Raw genomic sequence first — 27199 nt, 5'->3', positions numbered from 1 at the left:
AGAATAAGATCTATGAAGAAAATCGAGGAGTAAATTTAGGGGTGAAAAATAATGGTTTGAAATCTTAAAAAAATAAAGTATCGATAGTTTTGGATTTGGCGGAAAATAGGAATTTTTGTATTTTTTTTTAGAATAGTAGGGAAATATGATGAATATGTAAACTAAGGTGTATATTCTAGTAATTTTTCCTCTATTTTTTTTGTTGGATGTTTTACTGTCATTAATCATATCATATTTTGTGTTATTTTCTTAAGAAACATCTTAGCTACTGTATTTTGATAGACTAAGAAATATTTTGGGGCAAACCACATATATCACACTAGTTTAAGTCTTAATTACTAAGAGTTCCAATAGTTTCACATATTACTTCCTTTACCATATTTCATACTTAGGATACATGACTTAGAATTCATGAGGTACATGTATCTGCCGGATTTTAAAATTGAGATATAAAATTTATTTATTTAAATTAATTATTTGTAATTGATTTCCTTAATTAAAGGAGTAACTGGGGATTTTCAAAATACATAGATAATTAATTTCATTTTATTATTCTTTAAAATATAGTAATGTAATTTGGTTAATTTGATATCGGATTATTTTTTTTATGGTTAAAACCAAATCAACCTAAATATAATTGATTTTTTTTTCAATACCAAATCAAATTACTAATCGAATTTTTTCTTTTTCAATTTGACTCATTTGCCGATTTGATTTTACTTTTAGTTTGGCCCAGCAGAAGGTGCGTTCCTCGCACCACAAACCACCCTTCCTAGCCTATCTCGGTTTCGGTTCGATATGGGATGCTTTCGCTTTAGGTTTTGTTCCTTCTTTTGGGTCAACTCTTGCTGCTTTGTAGCCTGAAATTTGTCAAATCCTATGTATTAGGCTCATCACAACAATTATGTTTAAAACACATGAATATTCGTCAATTTATTCTCAAAACATAAAATGTGATGCATAAAGATGTAAATACACGCCAACTCAACCATCACATCAAAGACATAATAATTAACCTTGTCAATATTTTTTGTTCTGTAATTTGACAAATTTCAGGCTATAACTTGTGCCTTAGAATATACCTTTACGGGTCCATCCATCCTGTTTCACCCCTCAGGATCCCCCCACCCTTTGGTCACTTCAAAATCAATGTAGACGGTTCTTTTACTTCGGCAAATCTGGCTGGCGGATTAGGTGGAGTCATCCATGATGAACACGACAACTAGAAGATAGGATACCACCAACAACTCCAAAGTTTCAATGCCACTTCACTGGAATTATTTGCACTACTAAAAGGCATCGAACTAGCCTATCATCACCAACTCATTCCTTTGGCAATTGAGACAGACTCAATCACTCCATCAGAAAATGACTATGATATAAAATATAATTCTAACACCAATATTGGCATCTCATTTGAAACTAATGAAAAAAGAAAGGGAAGAAAAAGTTGTGCTTCTTGAGTAAAATGTAAAACGCAGATTCAAGTACTGATGATCACATGTCTACAGACTACAGGTAAAATACAACTGTACAGGAGCAGCATTTTTTCAGCAGTAAAACCTGCTGCTCACAAACAATCATCCACTTTTATCTGTTGAGATAAAATGTTCAAAAAGAGCTCATCATATATTACAACAAAATATATGAACATGGCAAAATGCATACATGCCAGGATATCTGTGTAATTTTTTTCATACGTTGGGCAGCTTATCTTCACCAACTAGCCATCTCGTTAGTTGGCTGGGATCAGTAGCCAATGCCTTACACGACTTGGGGAAAATCCCAAGATCTGCACCAATTTGATCATACGCCTTGAAAGCAGATTCCATCTCTGCTTCAATAGCTACATCGTCCATGGCTTCAGCTGAGCCTTTCAGGAGAAGCTCTGTGTAATACTTCTCATTCTCAGAATCATGTTCAAAAGGTTCCATTGCAGGGCCCTGCTTGTTAACACAAAATCATCTGAGTAAGGCAAATCCAAAGACACTCACTTTTCTGTTACATAAAAACATGTACTTAAAAAACAATGCCGCATATCATAGAGGAATATTGCTCATTGAAGCCGAAAGACAATTTTGTAAATGGGTCTGGGTCTAAAGTTCCCTCAGAGCCGTAAGCTAATTGTAATTGAAATTTGCATTAACTTAATTTTCAGCCTCATGCTTAATGTGAGTCCTAAATACGATTGGAAGTGCTCAACATGATAAGCATCTAATCTAATTTACTTTGAGAGAAACGGAAACACTTGAGCGACTTAACCAGCAAAACATTTCCACGCACCAGAATATAACAAAGCATGACTACAGACAAAGTTGCACATATTTGTACCTGGATAAGTTCTGCATAATGTCGGTAGATTTCACTGCTTTCATCTTGATCACCAAGCAATGTACCACCATACCAGCCATTAGCTTCATTTGTTGCCGTCATTGTAAGGTATCTAGAAGAGGATTAAAAACAGAGAGAGTGTGAACTGAACCGAAAGAGTGCAACAACAGGAAAATCATTTTGTATATACAGTCCCTTGAGAGGAACCAAAACAGACGTATTGATCAGTTCCTTATGAGTGGCCACATGAAAGAAAAATAAGGAATAATACCAGCTCCCTTTTCTTTGTGTAAGGCCGAACAAACTCGAACCTTCAAATTCATCCAATTCCAGCTCAAAAATGTTAAGGTCACACTAAACATGGAGTGTGAGACCCCCTGAGGTAATAAGGTCATAAGGTGTTTGAATAAATTTGGATGGAGTCTAGTGTTTTAGACTAAGGATGGAAGGCCAAAATGATAAAGGAAAAGAAGGCAAGAAGAAATGGGAGACGGAGCTCACCATGGGGCTCGCATTGCGAGCAAACCCCATTTGCAAGGGGACCTGGAAATCATGTGCGGCAGTGAAGCCCGGCACTCTACTGAATTTATTTTTAGAACTACAGCTCTCCAGGGAAGTTGAAGATAACGCTGAGGAAGTTACAGAGTGGGCCAATTACGGCTCACCACTGAACCCCTATACCTTTCAGTTGTCAATATTATTTCTTCTATAAATAAGGTAAGCTTTGAAGGTGACTCCTCTTGTATACTAGAAGTAGGCACTATTGTTGACTAGTAAAATGAAAAAATCAAACAGTAATTCAGTTCAGTTTTCTACAATATATTAGAATAAATAGATTACCACCTAAAAGGTTACTGGAAAATGAGGCCTCAGACACAACTTTAGACAGTTGAACAATGATGTTAGCTTAGTAACTTTTTCCATTTGTATTTTTCCAATTGCACTTTAGGAAACAAACAAACTGCATAAGAAGTTATATTTCCACTCTAGCTAGTTAAACATCCAAAATAAACATTATATTACCCAAACGACCAGATATTAATGTCACCTCCAAGCTATTGCATCATCATCAATTAAAAGGCGGTCTAATCAACTTCGGTAAAATGGTAAAACTATAATTTGCCATGGCGTTACACATACAGCTAATGATGAACCATAGAGTTGATCATATTTCACTCTGTTATGAATAATAAATTCATAAAAAAAGCTTATAAACTTCTGCATCCTAATCAAGTATTTTCCTAACACATGCTTTTGCATCAAGTCTCTTGGGTCTATTATTCAAGGAAATAGACCCCAGATATGCACTGAAGGACACAAATAAAGATGGAAGGTTAGTAAGTAGTAGAATGTTGGTGTGCTTCCCTTTCTATATTAATACTCGTGGTGTTTCTCTTTTTTTTATTACTATTTACTGTTTCTTGTACTTAGATTATCGCACTTTTGAGGTGTAATTATTGTTCCATTTTTAGAATGCTTCGTCATACTTCCTATAGTATTTTGCCATATCCTTCCACTTCAGTTATGCTTTTTCAATTTGCTTTGATATGCTTTTCCTTGAGTCAAGTATCTATCGAAAACAACCTCTCTACCTCCCAAGATAGGGGTAAGGTCTGCATACACTCTACCCTCCCCATACATCACTTGTGGGATTTCACCGGGTATGTTGTTGTTGTTTGTGCAACGAGAAAAGGGGAATGAAAAATCAGAATGGATGAGGAAACACATGAAAAGTTTATGAGGGCAAAATACCTTTCAAAGATATCTTCTTGATTCAAATCAGGAACACCAGAAATCCAGGTAAGGTCACCAAGACCATCTGCTTCATTCTCACCATTTGAAACCCCGTTAGGAACTGCATGTGAAGACAACTTGGATGCAGAATTACTATCATCATACTTCCTCTGTCCAAAAAGCCAATTTGGGCTCCTAAGTTGTATTTCACTGTAACAAAACCTCAAAATTACCAGCTATTGCAAAATTTACACTACAAAATAGAAGAATCAATATACTTGAGATAAAATAAAAATAAACTGGTTTATCAAAATACCTGAAAACAATCTTTAAGATCTCAAGAAAAAACGCAAGAATGACTTCGAGACTCGAACACAGTTTCAAATTACTCAGTGAAGATGGAGATGTTTGAGAGACTATAAACTTGATTTACTCTTAGAATAGTGTTTTTTTAAAAAAAAAATTTAGTCGTAAGTGCTCTTCTACTTGGGTTTGATGCACTTGAGCTGAGGGTCTTTCGAAAACAAACTCTGTACCTCCACAAGGTAGTGGTAAGGTCTATATACACTCTACCCTCCCCAGACCCCACCTAGTGGTAAGGTCTGTGTACCTTAGAGACCTTCCTAGGCATGGCCCAAAAGATGCCTTTGGGGTTTAAAAAAAACCTCCATTGTTGTTGGGTATACTTGCAGCGTGGAACAGATGGTTCACTGGTTTACTGTCTCTAATGCCTCCCCACAAAAGAAACAACTAAAGCATAATGTTAGCCCTCTTTTTGTCAAGTTATCTTGAGTCAAAGCAGCTTCTGGTCAATATCCATTTGAAACATGAGATTTTATGACGTATTTTGCTTGTCCATATTTGTTTCCATGGTCAACTGTGTGTTGGTGGGTTTGTCTGATTCATAAAAATCTATAGGCTGAGTTAACTTTGAATTCCCCTTTGCCATTTCTCTTCCACCACATAACATCTTCTCTGTTTGTAGCCCATTAAAAGCTTCCACAATGTTGAAAAATTCCATCACTCTTGCTATTTCTCGGTCATTGAATTGTCTTCTGAAATTAAAGCTCCAACCCTGATTTGTCCATAACTCTGCTATAGTATTTTGCTCTCCCAGAACTATATTGTGTATGTCAGGTAAAAGCACTTCCAGGTTTTCCGTTCATGCAACTCATCTTTCCAGAATCTTGTCTTGTTTCCATTTACAAGTATGATATTTGCATTACTCTTAACTTCATCCCACATGCCTTTTATTGATATCCACAAACTTACGACATGAGGTGTAGCCACTTGTTTGGTTATCCACGTATCTTCACCTTCATATATTGCACTTATTACCCTTTTGCATAACATCTGATTATTATTGGCAAACTTCCACAACCACTTTATTCTGAGAGCTTCACCCTACACCTTTAGGTTCTTTATCCCCACACCCACTGCCTTGTTGCCAATTATCACTACTCCTCACTTCAACCGATGGAAGCTTTTCCTCTCTTGTTGTCATGCCATAGGAACATTCTCTTGATAGTATCCAGTCTCTTGATGACTCCTGCTGGTATTGGGAACAAAGTCATCATGTAAGTTCGCAAGGCATCTGAGACTAAATTGATGAGAGTCAGTTTGCCACCGAAGGACAAATATAGTTTTCCATCTAGCCAATTTCTTTTCACACTTCTCCAGCACACCATTCCATAAATCCACATTGCTGGATTTTCCACCTAGAGGCATGCCCAATAAGTTGTTGGCAGAGTACCAGTTTCCCCACTAAGGATTGCTGCTAGGCAATTCATATTTGTGACTTCATTGATTGGATACACTAAGCTCTTCCTTCAGTTGATATGCAATCTGACATTCCTTTTCAAACAAATCAGTATAACCCTCATATATTTTAGTTGTAGTTCCTCAGCATTACAAAAAATTAGGGTATCATCTGCATACTGTAGGTGTGTGACCTCCAAATTGTCACCACCTTCTCAGGTAACATTAAAACCTTTCAACCAGACTTTGTTTCTTGTTTAGATCATATACTACTCAACCCCTCCATAGTGCTTAAAAACAAAAAAGGTGACAAAGGGTCACCTTGCCTAAGACCTCACTGAGTATTGAAATAATCTTGCATGGCTCCATTAATAAGCACAGAAAATTTGACACTTGAAATACAATACTTTATGCATCTCAACCATTTCTACACGAAACCCATTCTTTCAACATCTACAATTAGATACCTCCAGTTAACATGATCATATGCTTTCCCTAAGTCCCCGAATACCAGGTTTCTTCTGTTTGATTTTGGAATCTACAACTTCATTAGCAACACAACATCCATGATCTGTCTACCTTTAATAAATGTGATCCGCTGGGAATCAACCAATTTACTAATCACTGCTTTCAACCTCTCAGTCAGTACTTTGGAGAGTAATTTGTACACGCTAACTCTCAGGATTATTAGGCCTGAAATCCCTTAGCTCCTTCTTTATTTGGTATGAGTGCAACAGGCCTGAAATTCATTAGCTCCTTTGCTCCTTTATTTGGTATGAGTGCAATGAAATGTTTCATTAAAGCTTTTCTCAAAAACTTCTTGCACATGGAAGTTTTGGAAAGTATCCATTATGTCTCGTTTGAACAATTTCCCAACACTTGATGAAGAACACCATAGTGAATCCATCAGGACTAGGTGCCTTATCCACCACACACATCTTCAAACATCTCAACTCTTCACTCTCTTCAAAGCTGGCTTGAAAAGCTTCCTTTCCCTCCTTTGTTATGACTGGACATTGGACATCTTGAAAAGTAGACCTCCATTGAGCAGTTTAAGACTTTTAGTGTACAATATTGTTTTTTTTATAGAAATCAATGATTTCCCCTTCAATTTTGTGTGGCTCTTCGAGTATTATTCCCTATACCATGAGCTGATCTATGTTATTATATCTTCTAAGTTCTATGTGCATTTGCTATTATGTGAAAAAAAATTTGTGTTCTTGTCACCTTTTCTTTTTCATGGATTTAGACAGCCTCTTTGGCTTTATTGAGGCCTATGTTGTAGCACCCCCTGGTATGAAAACATTCGTCATGTAATCTCCTTCTTTCTCAGGGCTCAAACACGTAGAAGTATCTTCTATCTCCATTTGAATAAGAGTTAGTGCTCCAAATATTTTAACAGGGATTAGTTTTATTAGCTTCAATGGTATTAAGAGAATATTGAACAACCGCTACGCCTTGAAACAATAAGTAGGCATTGTTGTAGCAAGTATGGGTGGCAGCGGAACCGGGACTGTCTAGAACCGGTCCCGGTATGGACCGGTAGGGACGGGGTCCAGTACAGGTAATGGGACGGAAACCGGATTTTACCGGTTAATCCCGGTTCCGGTCCCGGTCCGGTTTAATTTTTTTTTAATTTTTTTTTTGAATTCTGACCATTGGAGAGCCGTTGGGTAACGGCTAGTGGGGCCACCAATGGCTCTTTGACCCCATTTACTCCACATCACCCCCCCCCCCCCCCACTCCCCTAACTTTTTTTAATACCCCAAACTTTTATAAACTACATTTTAACCCTTTTTATTACCTATAATTAGCAAGTATCTCACAGACTATGGAAACCAACAACACTACAAACTTTGGCAACTAATGCTTATTAAAACTAATAATGCTTGAAATTCCTATAAAGAGTACACATTGAACATTTCAAAAAAGTTTTAAATAAAAATAAGTAAACATTAATCCTTTTAGCAGAAATATTACATTATATGGGAGTAACCAACTAATGGAAAGGTGTCAGTTCAAGGAGTTTGTAAGACAAAATAAATATTGAAGCATGGTAATTGATAACCATGTAAAATTTGAAAAAGGAATTAAGAGAATTGTTCATTTCAAGCCTAACGCAAAAATATTTAACAACATTGTATGTTCGTCTCTTGACGACTGACTATACAAATTATTTACTAATAGTACAGCTAAAATTTGAAGGAAGGAAAACAGAAGAAGAAAAAGAAGAAAGATAAACAAAGTAAGGAGGCAGACACAGCAAGGACAAAAAGAAAAAGGTACAACTCATTATTTTGTTTTTACCATGTCAGCCAAAGCGATCAACTCAAAGACGAGAAATGAGATAAAAATAAATCAACAATCGACCCAGAAGGCATCTCAGCATTTAAGACTCAGAACTTTTTCAATGTAATGAGTATGAAAGAGAGAACAATGTTAAATGATGTTGCCACTTTGCATTTCCGGACACATTATTGACAGATGTCATGCTAGTTATAACTCAAGATTTAAAGGGCAAACCTTTGATGTACAAAGATAGAAGTTGTTATAACTCTCAGAGCATGTAAATAAAAACTTCAGTAGACTTAAAAGTTGAAAATGAAATGTCAAACTAAATTATATGTCACACTACTTTAAACACTTACGCAGCATCAGGTGCCACTCCGGAATTCCCTGATTTTTGGTCAGTTTCACTACAGAGCCGTACATTCTTAATATGACAGCATGTTCTTTCAAGCAACTTGTCAAATGATGTCAACTTCATGCGCAAGAAATCCTCCCTGCAAGCTGGAACAGGGGCTAGTGTGGTTCTTTGTCCAACAGCTATGGCAACAAATGACAAACTGTGCCATGAATTAAGACAAACATTTATTAGTGAGCAGACAAGCATATGTTGGAAGAGAAATTTCCTGTTGAAAATTTCCTTATTTACAAATACACAGTCGATTAAACCGGGGCTTGAAATCCACTTCAGATCTGCCACCCATTCACTTTACTCAAAAAAGACCAGCAAATTAGAAGCTTGACAGGAAAAGGAGTCCATTGTGCAGCCAAGGAGCCTCATCCTCTTTACTAGTTTGAGTGCAGCATCTAGGTAGTCACAGATCATCATGCTCTTAGCGCGACAAAAGGAAGACATTTTTTTGTTATATTACTCCTCCATCTCAATTCAAGTATCCTAGTCTGATAGGAAAGAGCATTAAGTTGCGAATTTCAAGTTTTATTTTATTGAAATTCCAATTTGTCCGTGGAGAAAATTGATTCTTGTTTAAGTTGAAAGTTTTTAATTGAAAAAGGGGGAAAAAGTACCTTTTTCAATGGCAGGATATTCAAAACACTTAATAGTCTAGTTAAAAAGAATTCCTTTATCAAATGGACAAAACTTTCGTACACCCAAAATAAAAAAGAAAGAAGGATAAACAGGAAAAGAGGAATATAAATGATTGAGGAAATTCAAACTCCCCCCAAATAATGGTTTTAATTTGACCTCTACCCAAAAGTAACCATGTGAAATGCTCTTCGGACAACAATTTTTATAGACAGTATCTGCCATAGATATTTTCTGAAGTAATAAAATTTGCAATAAAATACCCATAATCTGGGATGAGATCGTCTCCTATGCCGGATACATGAAGATAATAGTCAGAATCTAGCTCCCAAAGTGCAGGTTTCCCTTCCTGAGGTTGGAAATATCCCAAAAATCTGGAAATGAAAAAAAAGAGTGACACAATTGTTAAGCATCAAAATTTTCCACCAAAAATGCAACAGAAACCCATATATCGAGAACTCCAAACTTCAGATTGGGAAATTCTTAACCAACTAGATGCATGCATTATAACAAGGAATATTACATGGAAGTTAAAAGTTTAGGGGATAAACATACAAGTTAATTGCATCTTGCTTTTCTCCATCTGTATATGCATTGCTGTAATATCGCTTGATAGACTTCAGGAATTCCCTCGACTGAGTTGTAGCTTTCCACTTTCCCTGCCTCTCTGGAAACACCTAGTTTAACCAAAAGAACTATCAACAATATGAATAATTACTAGGAATCGACATTTATTCAAAAACATTAAGAGATATTGGTTTATTAGTAATTAGTCAGACAGTAAAAATAGTCAACATACGGTGTTGTGAGCAGCAGAGCCACCATATTGTTGAGCAAGAGCATCGCCCATACCCTGGTACATATCCATGAGAGCAGCAGCAATACTACTGTCAGCGTCCACTTTAGGTCTATCAGTCAAGCCCATAGCATGGAGTTGGCGACCTAAAGCTTCAAGACCATAAGCATATTGGGCGACATTTGTTCGGTCCAAGCAATCAATGCAGTTGGTCCGCAGCACTCCACTTTGGAACTTCGGTGCTGCATTATCATCATTATCTTTGCCAATTTGTTGACTATTATCAGCTTCTCTTTCTTGTTTGATCAGCGAATTCAGGATTTCATTGTTGCTTCCGATTCTTGAGAGCTCTCCTGAATTTGCCCTCAAATCTCTAAGAGAAGAATCCCTGCACGAAACACCATGAAACAGTTATAGCTATATCTAGTCAGAAATGAATGGTGCATCAATGCAGTAAATATTCCACAATCCAGACAAAATTCACAGCGCTAGATCTCCTTAGAAACTCGTTCACTCTAAAAGAAGAAGTACCTTATAGGAGGTCTGAATGTTACATGGAGAGTAAGAAAAATATTGGCCACAAGGCCCACAACAGAGTACACCATCATCTTGTGACTAAGGGCAGATATGTATTTAACAGCAAATAATGTGGAACGATCATAGAAAGGCTGAGACTAGAATAATGATAATAAACTTGTATCTGTCGGGGTGTCAACTACTTCAAAGTCGAGCAACTATACTTGAATACCATTTTAGAAAGGTCCTCACTCTCAAAAGTCCATGTGACAGAATAATGTTAGAATTGTCTATTGAAAAGTATATTACTCCCGTCATCCCAATTTATATGATGCACTTTCCTTTCAAGTATGTTCCAAAAAGAATAATATCTTTCTATAATTAGAAACGATATAACTTTAAACTTCTCATCTTATCCATAAATGGGATGATTTATAGCCACACAAATATCTATCTCTTGTTTTAGAGTACAAGTTTCAAAAGTCTCTCAATTTCATAAACCTTGTGCTCAGTCAAAATGCATCATAAAAATGGAGATGGAGGAATTTTTTTTAAACTTGGTACTTTGTATTACATCACAAAGCAGTACATGGTTGTACTGAAACAATTATATACAAATCTCCTGATTTCACTTCTCTGTCTAAATTGCGTCTAGCACATCAATAATAGAGAGAGTGTCATTTGAGTATAACTGGTTACACCAAAAAACTAAAAGTAAAATGCAGTTTAGTTTAACTTTCTACACATTGTTCTCCATGCTCTCAACATCTTGAGTTCCTGTATTTCCAAACAGCCCACTAGATAGCCCCCGGGATAATTCTTCATCTACCTTTGTCCTTAGCATGTACACCTGCTTCCTCCCAGCATAGTAATGCCTCAGCCACCTTCCTGATCATTGTCCAGGAGATTCCTTTGAGACTAGGAATATTCCCCACAGATGATGGTATACTTGCAATGTAAAATAGATGGTTAACAGTCTCAGATGTTTCACCACAAAGGGAACACCTGGAACACAAGGTTATCCCCCTCTTCGTAACATTGTCCTGTGTAAATGATTGCTTCCTTAGCCATTAACCAGACAAAACAGGAAACTTTGTGAGGAATTCTGGTTTTCCATATTTGATTCGAGGGCCATCTTGAGCGCTGTTGATCTGTCTGATCCGTCAAATTGTAGGCTCGTTGACTTTGAACACTCCCCTGTCATATCTTGTCCATCTTAATTTATACTCTCCTGTCTCTAGTCTAATGAAGTGTCCACAGTGTTGAAAAATTAGCATCTCTCACACTTTCCCTATCATTAAGCTGCCTTCTGAAAATGAAATTCCATCCTTGTGGTGACCATAAATCTCTTACAGTGCTTTGTTGAAGCATGATTACGTTGTAGATGTCTGGAAAGAGATCTTCCATGCTACCTTTCTGATGCCAAATATCCTCCAAAAATCTGGTCTTGCTCCCATCCATTACTTTTGCCTTGAGTTTGAGTTACTTCTTCATTCCACAAGCTTTTGATGGACCTCAAAAGGCTAACCGCTAACCCCATAAGGAGTTGTTACGTCTTCAGTTATCCAGTTGTCCTCTTCTTCATATTTAGCTCCAATTACTTTCCTCCATAGCATTTGGTTTCTGTTTGGATACTTCCACAACCATTTCATACGAAGAGTCTTGCTCTGGAATTTCAGATTCTTTATTCCCAGCCCTCCATTTTTCTTGCTTGTCATCACTTCCTCCCATTTAACCAAATGGAAGCTTTTCTTCTCTTTATTGCCCTTCCACAAAAATTTTCTCCCTTTTAATGACCCCTGCTGGGATGGGAAACAGGGACATCATACAGGTTGGCAAAGCATGAGTTAATAAGGGTCACTCCCCTTAGATAAGTACTGAGTCTTCCATTTGGCCAATTTCTTCTCACACTTCTGGATCACACTATTCCATATGTCTATGGACTAGATTTGTCCCCCTAAGGCCTTCCCAAGGTCATATAATCTACGAAAAGAGTATTACTCTTATCTTTCATTTTACCATGCTATCCGGACTAGCTTGCGTGCATGGCTAATTCCAAAGGTACCTGCTACCTCTTACTCATATAGGTATCGGGTAACTTCTTCCACCAAGTCTTGACAGATGGGAAGAAATCATCTAGTAATGTATGCCTCCATTGGAATTTGAACCGAAGACCTTATAGTTCTCAACCCACTTTATTGACCACCAGGTCACACCCTTCGGTGCATGACTCTCTTTTTAGTTAGAGTTCTAAAAGTTTCATGAGGTCTAACTTATTCAAAACTCACTATCATATAAATAAAACCCTCTTATACTTTAATTTTGGAAACTTAACAATGTTGACTTGATGAACAACCTTTCTAAAATAGACATCTCTTATTTTTCTCTAATTCATCCTTTTGTTGTCCTTTCTATACCCCCCCCCCTCTTTTCCCATCTTTTCTCCCTTCTCCTCTGGTGCTACATCTTATCTTATATATATCTAAAACTCCATTCAGCTTTATTGTTTAAATGATAAGTTGATGCTTAAAACCTCAATAGGACCAGACATTTTACTCCTCTTTGATACAGACTGGTTCACATATAGAGAGGTAATCCGATTTCAATATTACATTCCTTTCCCATCAATTAGTACTCTTCTCTTTTGCAGCATTCTGAGAAGCAACAGTAGTGAAACAGACAAATGAGAAAGGAGAGTGTGTGTGTATGAGAGAGAGAGAGATAAGAAAAAGAATGGGGAAAATAGTATTCTAGCATCAACATCTTTATCGTCATCTTCAGGGAAAGACAGAAAACACTTGATTAAGGCGAGAAAGAGAGACCAAAGAACAAAATGAGTAGCGTGGAATAGAGAGAGAATTGAATTGACTTACATGATGTATAACTAATTAGCATTACCTTAGCCTTCGCAAGTTAAAACATTAAATTCAGTAAACAACAAATTTAGACTCAAAGCAACTCATTACATGCCTAATAACTATGATACTCGATTGTTTCAACACATCTCAATAACTGCATAAACATACCTTTCAGTGCTTGTATAAACCATCAAATTCAAGTAAACAACAAATTTCGACTCAAAGTAACTCATTACATGCCTAGTAAATATGATCTAAGTTGCTCGGACTTGGGTGCGGGTGTCTGGTATGCGGATCTAGAGGTCGGATCATTCATAATATAATTTTATGGATCCATGTATTGATACGGGTGCGGGCATTCGCCTAAAAATAATCAAAATATATTAAAATAGGGTCATAAAACCTAAATTACGAGATTATGTGGAGAACTCGAGGAGAATCCTAGAAGGAGATTAAAGGAAAAGGAGTGACAGAAATTTCTATATAAAAGGCATTCCATTTTCTTCAATTTCACCTTAGCTTTTGTATTGATTACAAAAATCATTAAAACTGTCCAAACTTTCCCCATCGATTTTGGTCAAAGTACCCAAAACTGGTTCACCAAATCGGACACGGATCCCACAACCATTTCGTATCGACATGGGTGCGGCACCAAAAGGGAAGAGTCCGAGCAACTAAGATTATGATACTCGATTGTTCCAACACATCTCAATAGATGCATAACATACCTCGCTGTACTTGTACGGCTGAGTTGTGTAGTCCGCCTCTTAACAACCACTGGCTTTCCGCCGTAGTAAAACCCAGTTAAATCAAGAGCTTCACTCGCCACACCACCCAAAACGGCTAATACATTTGCAGACTTGCTTAACACAGGGGAAAATAAGGAAAAATTAGCAAAAAAGAACTAAAATAATCAACTTAGTAGGATAATCAGGGGAAAATAATCAAACACCTTTTTGCGAACTTGTGAAAATCCCAATGTATGAATTTTAGGTGATTCTCTTCAGAAAGTATCTGATTTAGGTACCCAACTGCATTTGCAAACTCACGCCTCAACATCATTTCTCGTGGCCTTTTCTCAACTGTCTGAAGTCATTGAATTCATAAAGGACAGAATCAAAAATAAAATAAAATTGGAAGGAAAAGCTTGAATTCTGAAATTTAAAGACCAGAACCATTCGAAGTAAATAGTGCCCAAGAGGTGGACAAACTACAGTTCTGATCAACTTTAGAGCAAACACAATGTAAATTTTCAGGAGGCCACCAGATTCATTTTGCACAAACCTTTATCAGATTAAGTATGATTATTGGGTTTCCATATCTTCTTGCAAGATCTTCAAAATGCAGTCTGGTTGCTTCATAAGTAGGATCATATCTTTGTACTTGGATGAGAAAGGAGACAAGCAAGCTCATTCCAGTCAGAACAAGAGTAGAAATGACTCCACCTTCAAAATTTTCTAGTAATAATCAGGTAGAAGAATTTAGTTGCTCTTACATATTATATCTGGTTTTGGGCTGAATCTTGAAGCTTCTTGTGACCAGAAAAGAGGAATTGAGCCCCTCATTTGAACAACAGAGCTCATTTTTCCTTTGCATGAGCCAGCTTCTTCGTCAAGCACAATTTGTTCAGTTTCAACATCATTTGCCACTCTTCCATGATCATTAACTCCCCTTTTCAAGTAACTGCAGCATGAATATTCACTGGTAAGACTTTCACGACAGATACTGAAGTTACCCACGAAAGATCACAGACGTACCAATTCGCATATCAACAGGAAAATTCAGTTATTCAGCTTTCTTAGTTGAGAACATTAGAAGCGTGATGGTTTTCTAGTAAGGCAAAGCATGTACAAAGAAGTATACATTAAAAACTGACTAGTATTCCATACTCCCATAACATCCTTAGGACAGACCCTAGATAAATACCACAGACTACTAAAAACTATCTTTTAACGTTTTAACAACCAGCCAACAACAACCTCTTAGCATATGTAGCCAATCTCTGTCAGCCAATAAAATCATGAAAACATGAACCATTTAGAAACAAGAAAGAACAAAGATACAGCAGTGTTATATGTTTCTTGAAATCGATTTTTTTTTAAAACTAATACAGCAGTGTTATTTAGGATTAATAAGAAACAAGAGAGCACATCTGCAATTCCCTCTGCACAGACTTCTTTATCCGTAAAGAAGTTGCTGTCTAGAGATCACAATTTCAGTTTGGAACTATGAAAAATCATTGAAACATCCACTGTCTCTTTTCTTCAAGGTTTCCCTGGGGTCCACATAATGCAGTTTGGGTGTATGACCAATCACCACAATGCAAGCATGCATAGAGAATGTGAACCCATTGAAAGCAAAAGTAGGGAGAAGCATGTGCCAAAAGTACTGGTAACTGGCAGTCCAGCAGATAAGGATTGACAGACTTGACATTCAGCCTCAAAAAAGAAATTTGTCAGTGAACTTTCTACCCCTCTTCTGGAGATTGTCTCGAGTCAGAATAGCCTCAAGCACTGCAGTCACGACAGAGAATTCAACTCCAGGATGAGCCTTATGGTTCCAGATAGGTTTCCAAGTAATAAAATGACAGAAGGGGGACCTCTCCTGGTATTTCGTCTACCCATTCCATTAAAATTCATCTTGTTTTCCAATACAAACAGAGTCTAATGATACATGCAATGAAAGACTAAATTAGATGGATTGCAATACCTAGAATGGGAGCTCAGGCTACAGAAATAGGAAGAATATTAACAATTGAATTCACAACAGTGTCATTGGACCTGCAATGGTCATTTTTATATTCTAGACTCTAGAGACTGCTAAGAGTGTACTTCTTCAGTAAAATAACAATGTATGATGTGGACTAGGCAACTTTAATCCCCAAAAAGTACAGAATCTACCAAGGTTCCTGGCTTGGAAGTATGGAAGTAGATAATTCAATTCAGCCGACCCCTACTGAGCACTACCCATGCCAATTATATCATCCACATCACGAAGTAAATACATAGACCCATAGCAGAGTGCCAATAGAATATAGTGTTCAGTTACACCCATTAATCATATGGACCTGCAAACCAGGTCTGGGGTCTTTCCCCATCGCTTTTTTTCTTTATTCTTTATCACCTGATCTTTCTTCTCATTGTTAAATCTCTCTTTGATTATGCTGATTTCTCTCAGTGAAATTTTACATGTTGCACTAAGTTACTTACGTATGTATACATGCGGTCTGGGAGCACTTTGAGGTGAACACCAATCCGAACAAGTAGGGTCATAATTCAACATTTAAGAAGAAAGATTATTTCCTTCCCAGACAGTTTATTGTCTTCTGTTTCAGTTTTCTTCTACCAATGTGAAGAAAAGTCTTTTTACAACTTCTTAGTTTGTGCAGTATGTCAATTAAGAAAGCTGGAAAAGCTTTGGCAAATTACGTAATAATAGAACATGAAAAGGCCACTTTGCATACCGTGTTCCTGCAAAATGCCGAGAACGCCTAGAAATCAGAGAAACGCTGAAGTCTTTTCCAAATATTGATAGCCTAGTCTGCAACCATTAAGCAAAAGATAGATATTAGGTGCCCAGGCAATTTGTCATCAACTGATCTGCAATACACTGGTCGAAGGGATATATTACAACAAACTCAGTCCCAATGTAATCCCTCAAGTGGGTGTGAGAGGGCAGAGTGTACACAGACCTCACCCCAACCTTTGAGAAGGTATAGAGGATGTTTTTGAAAGATCATCGGCTGAACAAACAGTGAAAATGATACAATGGTAACAAATAGAAACAACCAGAAAATAAGATACCGAGGAGAAAAAACAAGTAGATATAGAAATCTACAAAATGAAGGGAAGAAAGGATATTTAACTCTAAACTCTGGGAAAGGGAACGAATATATGCCCAACTATTAACTAATCTTCTAACTCCAATCCTCGACCTCCACACCTTCCAATCAAGGGCCATGTCCTTGATGAGCTGAAATGTCCCACCTGACCAACTCACTCCAATACTTCTTAGACCTATCTCTACCCCTCCTCAAGCCTACTATGGTCAACTTCTCACATCTCCTAACCGAAGCATATGCACCTCTCCTCTTCACAAGCCCAAACCATCTCAGCCTCACTTCTCGCATCTTATCTTCCATGGGACTTGGGTTTCACTCCTACCATCCTGAATATTTTCATTCCTAATTTTATTTCTCCTGGTATGTCCACACATCTACCCTAGCATCCTCATCTCCGCTACTAACGTCTTTTGGACATGAGTATTCTTGGTCAGCCAACACTCCCCTCATATAACATAGTCGGTCTCTAACCACCATTTGATACAACAACATGCCTAGTGTAGTCCCACAAGTGGGGTATGGAGAGGGTAGAACATATGCAGACCATACCCCAAGTTTGTGAGGTAAAGATGTTTTTGATGGACCCTCGGCTCAAAAGGAAACTTTTAGCAGCAGGATTGCAATAGAAATACGATAGCAAAATAGTATGGTACAAATGCAACAACAAATAGAAATATACATCGAAAAATAAGAGACAATGACTACTAAATAGCACTTCTAATAATGAGAGGAGGCAACTAGGCCCCTACCTCTCCCAAATAAAGTGCGAAAACCAAATTGCTCGAACTCTTCACTTCTACTGACGCACCCATGTCGACACGACATGGGTGTGAGTATGGAACCCGTAGGCAATCTGGTCAACCTGTTTTGGTACTTTGACTGAATTCAATTGGAAAATTTTGGACAAATTCAATAATTTCTGTGATCAAAACAAAAAATAAAGTGAAATTGAAGAAAATGAAATACCCTGTAAATATAAATTATTTTTTTCTGAAATTGGTAATTGTACTTGCACCATATTTACCTCAAAAGACTCTTAAGAAACTGGAGCTATTCTAGTCTTCTTTAGGGAGCTTAATACATCTAGAAACTGTCTACACCAAAAACTAAAGAGCGAACACAATTCATCTTTATCTAATAGATAGAGTTACTCCTATTTTCATAACATCAAGAATTCCTCTCTTTCCATATTGTCCACCAAATACAAGCTGGAACCATTCTCCGTCTTCCTCTATCTCTGACCTCCAAACCTGCTTCTTCCCAACATTCTAGAGTTCCAGAAATGTTTCCAGGCATTATCCATGTGATACTTCTGAGTGCCAGGAACATCCTCCATACTTGACCAGTTATTTTGCAGTGGAGGAAAAGGTGATTAACTGTTTCTGTAGTTTCCCAGCATAGGCAGCATCTGGGACAAATAGTAATCCCTCTTTTCATCAAGTTATCTTGAGTAAGAACTGCTTCTCTTGCCAAAAGCCAGACAAAACATGAACCTTAATACAGTATCTTACCCTTCGAGATATGCTTCCAAGGCCATCCTACCTTTGATGATTGGTTTGGTTCATATGTTTGTAAGCTGCATTGACTTTGTAAGCACCACCGTTGTGTCCATTGCACCATAATCTGTCAGCCCCTTCTTGTAAACCTCCAAAATTTCTCAGCAGATTGAAAAAAACAATCACCCTACTCACCTCCGAGTCATTAGGCATTCTTCTGAAGGTAATACCCCAACCTTGGTTTGACCAATGTTCTTCCATTGTATTATGTTGATGAAGAGCCTGTTTGAATTGGCTTAAAAAAGTAGCTTTTTAGTCAAAAAAAAAAAAGTCAAACTAAAATGACTTTTAAGTCAAAAAAATAAAAAGCAGGGGGGAAACCTACTTTTGGTTTTGACTTATTTTAAGTCATTTTTCTTATTTTAAGTCATTTTTGACCTAGCCAAACACTTCCTACCTTATTTTAAGTCATTTTTTATTTATATCAAGTTAAAAACTGATTTAAAGTAGGTTTGACCAACTTTTAAGTCAATCCAAACACCCTCAAAGTACCAAGATTGTAGATGCCTCATGTAAACTCTCAGTCCCTAGCCATACATCCTTCCAGAAAACAGTTTTACTACCATCCGCACCTTTAATGGTGCTTCTGTTTTTCAGCAAAGGCCATAAAATCCTGATAGATCTCCATAAACTAACCCCACAAGGAGTGTTAATCTCCTTTGTCATCCATCTCACTTCTTCCTTATACTTTGCCTTGATAGACCTTACCCATAACATTTCGTCTTCTTGTGACTACCTCCAAAGCCATTTTATTTTTAACGCCTTATTCTGAAACTTCAGATCCTTGAGTCCCAGTCCCCCGTCTTCTAACTCATTGTTAAAGCCTCCCATTTCACCAAGTAAAAACATTTCTTCTCATTTTCTTGCCATAAGAAGGATGTTCTAATGTTGTCAAGTATTTTAATAACACTTGCTGGGATTGGAAATAAGGACATCATGCAAGGGGGGAGGGCATCTAACACAGAGTTGATGAGTATGACTCTTCCACCTAGTGACAAGTATTGAGACTTCCATCTAGAAAGTTTCTTCCCGCACTTTCCAATGACACCATTCCAAATTTTCTTAGACTTTGTATTAGCCCCTAATGGCATACCAAGATATATAGTTGGCAAGGACCCTACTACTCCTCCCAATATTGAGGCTAGGAACTCCATATCATTGACTTCATTAATAAGATAGAATGAGCTTTTCTTCCCGTTAATATGCATAGCAGACACACATTCAGATACGACCAAAATCACCCTCAGATACTTCAATTGATCCATTTGCATCGCAAAAAATCAGAGTGCAGCACACTGTAAGTGTGTAATCTCCATGCTACTATTGTCCCTCTTTTCCATTTCAAAGTCGTTAATCCAACCAATGTGCTTTGCTTTTTTCACCATATTATTTAAACCTTCCATTGCCAAAATGATCAAAAAAGGAATCCGGTGTTGTAAAAAGCACATAAAAGCGCGCTTTGAGGTTCACACTTCTCGCTCCAGTGAAGCGAGCCCTCGTCGCTTTTTCCCGCTTCTCGCTTCCCAAAACACTGGTGGAAATACCAATGTTGTGAAAAGCGCAAAAAAGCACGCTTCAAAGCGAGGCGACACCAGTGCACTTCTTTCTCTTGAGGCGATGCGATCTGAAAAAGGCGCTCGCTTCAAATAAAGAAGCGAGAAGCGACACCAAGGCAAAAGCGCAATAAAGCGCGCTTTTTATAAAAAAGCGACAATTAGGGTTTTTTTTTAAAAAAATAGATTATTTTTAAAAAAAAATCTGAAATATACAATATAACTTAATTTTATTTCACGACTTTTCTTTCGCTTCTTCTCTCTTCACGACCGTGACTGAGACTGTGTCTCTCTTCACACCTCGACCGTGACTGCAGGTAAGTTTTAACCGATGTTTATTAGTTCATCTCTGTGAGTTCCTTTTCTCCTGAAATATACAATCTTCGCCTTTGCTTCATCTCTGTGAGTTTCTTTTCTCTTCACGATGCGACTGTTGTAGTTTTTTCTTCTTCTTCTCTTCTTCTCTTCTTCTCTTCTTCTCTTCATCTCTGTTGCGATCTGCTTTGTTTCTGTTCACAATTACTAACTGCCTCCTCTGTTTTTTTTCAATTCTTTTGCTTCTTTTTTTCGATTTTATTTTGTGATCAGTGTGTATGCTAGCAGCTATTTTTTTTTTTTGACATTGATGAAGAAGATGATGACCAATTATAACCCTTAGTTATGGCACTTGAAGAGTTTGAGGATCTTGTTGAAGAATAGGAGTTTGAGTCTTTGTGATTTAATTATGTTTTTGATTTTTTGATTTATATGTTTTGACTTATGAGTATTATTGACTATTTATTTTCTTTTAATCTAAGACTATATTACCTCTATTTAATTATTTAATATTTTTTATTTTTATACTAAATGTCGCTTTTTTTAAAAAAAGTGCGCGCTTCGCTTCACACTTCTCGCTTCTGTGAAGCAAGCCCTCCTTTTATCTCTTTCCACGATTATCCTATTGATCAATATTTTCTCCTCAAGTTCTTCATATGATATCTCATAATTTAGGCTTTATCTCTATTATTTTTAGCCGAATCCCTGCATGGATCCATATTCCTAAATATTAAAATTTAGATCATAGAGAATCTGACCTCTAAATCCACACCCGTATCACACACCCGCACTCGAGTGCGAGCAACTTAGGTAAAAACACTGGACTACCTACTAACCTTCTATCATAATCAATGACCTCCATATTTTCTTATTTAGGGTCATGTCCGCAGTAACTAGAGTTGTCATATCTTATCTAATCACTCCCCCGGTTCTTTTTTGGCCTACCTCTACCTCTCCTGACTTCTGGTATAGCCAACCTCTCACACCTCTTCACTAGCACATTTGTGCACCTCCTCTTCACATGTTCGAACAACCTCAGTCTCACTTTTCTCATCTTGTATACACAGAAGCCCCTCTTACCTTGTGCCATATAACTTCATTCCTGATCAACTTTATCCACCAAACTTTATCTCCTAAATAAGGTTGTTTTTGACTGGCCAACTCAGACCCATACAACAATGTTGGTCTAACCACCATTCTGTAGAACTTACCTTTAAGCGTTGGCAACACATTCTTATCACACAATACCACAGAGGCAAGACTCATTTTCACCCACTCTGCTCCCACACAACATACAATATTATTGTTAATCTACCAATCTCCTTGGATAATTGACCTAATACTTGAAACTTCCTTTCTTGGGTATGATGTGTGCATCAATCTTCACTTCCACATCCGCCTCATACATTACATCACTGAACTTACACTAAGTATTCAAAATTAGTCCTGCTTAACCTAAAACCTTTAGACTCTAGAGCATGTTTCCAAACTTCACTCCTATTGTTAACTCCACTACACATCTCATTTATCATTACTATATCATATGTGAATAACATACACCACTGCACTACCCTTGAATATGCCTTAACAATTTGTCCAACACTAAGGAAAATAGGAATTGGCTAAAGGTTGACCATTATGCAATCTCATTATGACAAAGAAGTATTCTAAGTCACCTCCCACTATCCTACCAGGTTTTGGCTCTATCGTACATGTCCTTAATTGCCCAAATATAAGCCACGGATACACCTTCAGACTCCAAACATCTCCAAGAAACCTCTTTAGGGACTTTTTCATAAGCCTTTCAAGGTCGATGAACACCACGTGTAAGTCTTTTTTTTTATCCCTATATTGCTCCAACAATCTTATTAAAGATGAATGACTTATGTAGTTGATAACAACGGCATGAATTAAAAATGGTTCTCTAAGATATACATACCTCTCTCATCCTCATCCTCATCTTTACCACCCTCTCCTAACTTTCACGGCATGGTTTAGTAGCTTGATACCCCTATAGTTGTTGCAATTCTGAATATCACTCTTGTTCTTGAACTATTGTAGTCCACCTAGTGTAGTCAAAGGCGTACTTTAAGTGCGCTTAAGCCCTGAAGAGAGGCTCAAAACATGTGAGCTCCACCTCGCTTTATGTGCGCTTCAGTGTCATCATCAAGGTTCTAAGGCAAAATTTTCCTTGCCAATGAACCTCTTCTCAAGAAGTATACTAAACAATTGATACTTTACTTTATCATTTTTTTTCTCAATTTCTTTGGTCATATAGTTGTACTTCATGTTTATAACTATTAGCCTTGGACTAAACATATATACTTGTATATCTTTCTCCCTTTGCACCTTTTTTCATCAAAGCTCACGCTTTATTTGCGCTTTGCGCTTAAAGCCCCAATAGACCTTAGAGCTTTATTGCGCTTTTTGCCTTTGATAACACTGAGTCCACCTTCATACTTCTAGCATTTTAACTGTTCTAAATATGACATTAAACAACCCAGACACTCTATACCTGTCTCGCCTGCATTCTTCCAAAAATCCACTTGGATCTTGTCTAGCCTGATTGTTATTCCCCTTCTTATCTTACAAATAATGCCCTCAGTCTCTACAGGTTTTATGCACCTACAATACCCAAAATCTCTCGGATTGTTTGAATATTGTAACTCCCCAACATGACACCATGTCCCCATTTTTATTTAAGAGCTTCTGAAATACGTTTGTCATATGTCTAATGTGTGCATCTTCTACACAAGACTTCATCATTCTCATCCTTATGCTCTTCACTTGGTCCATAAGTGTGAAGAGAGCAAGTATATAGTCATTTTCAAAGAATCGCTCAAGTCAACTCCTCACCACATATTGACCTCTTTACAAGTATATACAAAGTACCTAGGATTTAAACATTCGTAATGGAAAATAAGTCTTAATGTTTTCCCCCCAACATTGGTCCAGTGGTGAAAGCGCAACATGTGATGTGTAGTTAGGTGCACGTGACGTGTTTGAATGTTACCTCAGACAAAAGCCTAGTACTAAGTAAAGAAGGAAGAGAAGCAGACCATTATCTATCAAATAAAAAACCATGCAGCACCGACCCAAGAGGATTCTCGGTTATCAAAAAATCGTAATGGAAAAGTAAGCAAACACCTGCTTAAAGTGCCCATGAACTAAAGCAATTGTCCACATTGTGTTCTTGCATCTTGATCGAATTGTATGTGTTAGATAACTATTCCAGACAAAAATATTGTCATACGGCATCCCATCCTCACCCATAGACAAGACATTGTTCTGCAAGCTTCGCATTATAGGATAGGTGTAACTGTAGAAAAAATCTTTTGCCAAGTCAACACTGGATAAAAGCTTCTTGTACCTGCAATTATTGAAAATTAGTCAGCCAAGAAACAATCCAAGGGCCAAAGCCCAAAAGTCCGTTCATTAAATCAAACAAAGGGCACAAAATTTGAGCAAATAATCATTAACAAAATTCAAGTTAAGTGAAAATAAATCCAAACAAAGCAATGACTATTTCTTCATAATATCCATATCAGACATTTAGTAGTCATCTTGAAACACTAAACTAGAAAAAGATACCAAATAGAAGTATGAACATCTTAAAAAGGAAGCAGGAATAAAAAATGGCCAGTTAATTACTTTCTCCTCACAAACTTGCAAGATATTGTTCACTCCAAAAATTTAACACTACCTAAGCAATAATACTATTCTATGCAATTTTTTTATTTTCTTTTGAGAAAGCAAAAGAGTATTTACAACTTCCAAATATTCAAATTCATTTTACTAATGAAATTCCTTTTCAAACTAACTTTCCAAATTATAATTTAATGTTTTTGTTCCATAACCACAAATATAAAACTAACATCTTAAACTCGGTGATGATAAAGCACCTTCATGTGGGATACAACAGTGGCATACGGCTTAGCTATCATTTTAAGGAAAATTTATCTCTAAAGGGAACACAACAATAGATATTTTCTTGGCCTACCTAGCAAACTTGGTGCTGATTGTTGAACTTATTTGTACTGTAAATTATGCTATGATAACTGAAGGATAGTTTTTATCACTAACGAGGGCAAAAGATCAACAACACAAGGTAAACTTTTTGAAGAACTGATCCTGCAAGCATAATATGGACTGCATGGAAGTAACCAATCATAGATTTTTTTTAGGTAAACTTGAGGCTATGCAACCCCAGATTCTCTGGGGCTAAATTTGAGGTTGTGCACAGTATAAAGTACGTGTTTATATTTTTTTGACATGTTTGTGCAGGATGAACAATGTAATGATGATACTATGATGGACTTCATGGACTCCTTAAAGAGAATGGTCCTCTTTGTACATTTTTGCACCTTCTTGGTGCTATAAAGCAAATAAATTATCACAATTGAAACCCAAATAGATATGTTGCGGATGGATTTGAAATGTCCCGTAAATCAAAATATCCAAGAAAAGAATAGAACCTTAACGCAACCCCTCCGAGTATACTTAAAAAAGTTTCAAGATTTACTATTAAGCAATTAAAAGAAAGTAAATTGTATCACTAGAGCAAAAGATATATAAACAGCATGCAGCAAAAGCTTCTTATTCCGAAGATTCAACCAAATAAACCACTTACCTTAACTCAGTTTTCGAATGAGCAACATCGGTTTGGACCGAGACATGAGGTATTGTAATAATTTGGCTCTCATCTATACTATATATGGCATGACCACATATAGATCCAATTTGGCGCCTTTTTGTCACTAATACAAGATAATATGACTCCAAGAACCTAATGCAACCTAAACAAATACATTAACATATACAAAAAGTTAGCCCAAAATTTCTAGTGGAAACAGTAATAGCAAGAGAGTTCAAACAAAGACTAACCAGCAATGCCATAAACTTTAGCCACAAAATTCAAGCCCCCAGTAGCTCTATTTCCTTCAGCAATTCGTTGAAGTAAGCTTTTTACTTCCTGAGGAGGATACACTACTGGGTCTTCACTAATGTTAAGATCCGAAGGCTCCATTCTATCAATCTTTAGCACTCTGAAGAACTGCTTATTCCTATCACTCCCTATTAAATAAAACCTCTGCAAACACCAAAAATGCAATCAATCAAAATATAATACCAGTTGGGTTTTCATTGAAACTATAAATAAATTTTTAAAAAAAAACATGAATTGGGGTTTCCACAAAGAACTGATTTTTAACAAAAATAAAAGGCAAATGAATTGAAACTGTAACGTACTGCCCGTGTTTCGTAGAGGCGAAACTTTTCGAGGGAATAAAAAAGAGGGTTGAATTCAGATGGATCATTCGAGGGATGGATTTTTTGGGGTAGCTTCGATGAATTTGACTTCATATTCTCGGGTTTCGCCATGGGAAAGATGAAGAAACAATGGAAACAAGGTTCGATTACTTCAAAACAAGTAGTTTGATGAACAAGATGACACTATAATTCTACCCAATTCTCCCTGCTTTCTTCCGTTCCTTACTTTTATTTTTCATTTCTTACCAAAATAAAAAATAAATTAAAAATAAGTTGCCCCTCCATAAAAAAAAGAAAAAGAAAATGATGAAAAACACCCTTTAACTTTAGTTTATTATTTGATTTTACCATCGTCATTAATATAAAGTTAAATTTATCGATTTTGTTATTAATTTCATCAAATTTACCATTCATTTAACAGAGTTCTCAAAATTGACCCGAATTTTTTTGAAACCCTCTTCCTTATTTTAACCCGATGACCCAACTCCATTTACAATAACCCGATCAACCTATTTTATCTATTTTCCTAAATTTCCTTTACTATTTACCATTATCTCTCTCTTTTTATCTTCTTCTTTTATTGTGCTTTTTTTTTTTTGCATTATTTTCACCAATCAACTTGTGTTTTATTATTCACTTTTTGTTCCATTTACTAAAATGGTTTGTTTTTTAACATACTTGATTCTTGATGCAGCAGTATGCTAAAATCTGTTAAAAAAATTCAATTTTTATGCTCATGTAAAGGAAAACCTGTTTGTGGCGTATGATGTGTGTTGTTAGATCTACTTTGAGATTCACCTAAAAAGAATTTCTATTTGCAGGTAATTTAATTTAATTTATTGGTGGTTGTTATTTATTTTTGTGTGTTTTGGTGGAAGATGCCTGGAGTTGTTATGGATTAAATTCATGAAGTAAGAGAGGTTAAGGAACTGAAGGAAAATGAAAGTTCCACACTAAGGTTGGCAAACGGACCGGTTTTTGGCCGGTCCGGTCCGGTTCCAACCGGGTTGCCGTATCGGTCCGTCCGGTACCGGTTGAACCGGTAAGGAACCGGTCTTTTAGTATACAGGACCGGGTACCGGACCGATTCCTGGTTTTTTATCCGGTAAAACCAGTTCGGTAAGAACCGGTTCCGGTCCGGTCTTTTTTTTATATATATATTTTTTTAATGTTACCGTTTTATATGACCGTTGGCCCTTCTAGCCGTTGGGCTGGGGCCCAAAACGGTCAAATATGACCCCCTCACCCCCTTCTAACCCATTTACACTATAAATATATACCATTTTTTTCCATTTTAAATCACAAATTCAATACTTATACAATCTTATACAATCTCTCAAAG

At 36.8% G+C, this 27199-nt stretch overlaps 1 protein-coding gene across 1 annotated transcript; it reads right to left on the bottom strand.

Annotated features, from left to right (window-relative positions):
• Positions 1 to 1440: 1440 nt before the first annotated feature.
• On the bottom strand, positions 1441 to 26170 carry LOC101256545 (phosphatidylinositol-3-phosphatase SAC1). Its single transcript, XM_004250380.5, has 16 exons — positions 25837 to 26170; positions 25474 to 25678; positions 25220 to 25385; positions 23737 to 23959; positions 16788 to 16864; positions 14820 to 15007; positions 14609 to 14706; positions 14277 to 14410; positions 14053 to 14187; positions 9954 to 10338; positions 9710 to 9831; positions 9418 to 9528; positions 8472 to 8669; positions 4084 to 4275; positions 2332 to 2443; positions 1441 to 1943 (listed from the first exon to the last, which is right to left on the bottom strand). Exons 1-16 carry the CDS (start codon positions 25966 to 25968, stop codon positions 1695 to 1697), a joined length of 2727 nt encoding a protein of 908 aa, XP_004250428.1. The 5' UTR covers positions 25969 to 26170; the 3' UTR covers positions 1441 to 1694.
• Between the last annotated feature and the right edge of the window lie 1029 nt (positions 26171 to 27199).

Source organism: Solanum lycopersicum, chromosome 11 (assembly GCF_036512215.1).
Source record: "Solanum lycopersicum chromosome 11, SLM_r2.1".
In the NCBI taxonomy this organism is placed as follows: Eukaryota; Viridiplantae; Streptophyta; class Magnoliopsida; order Solanales; family Solanaceae; genus Solanum; species Solanum lycopersicum.
This window is presented reverse-complemented; position numbering and strand designations above follow the sequence as displayed.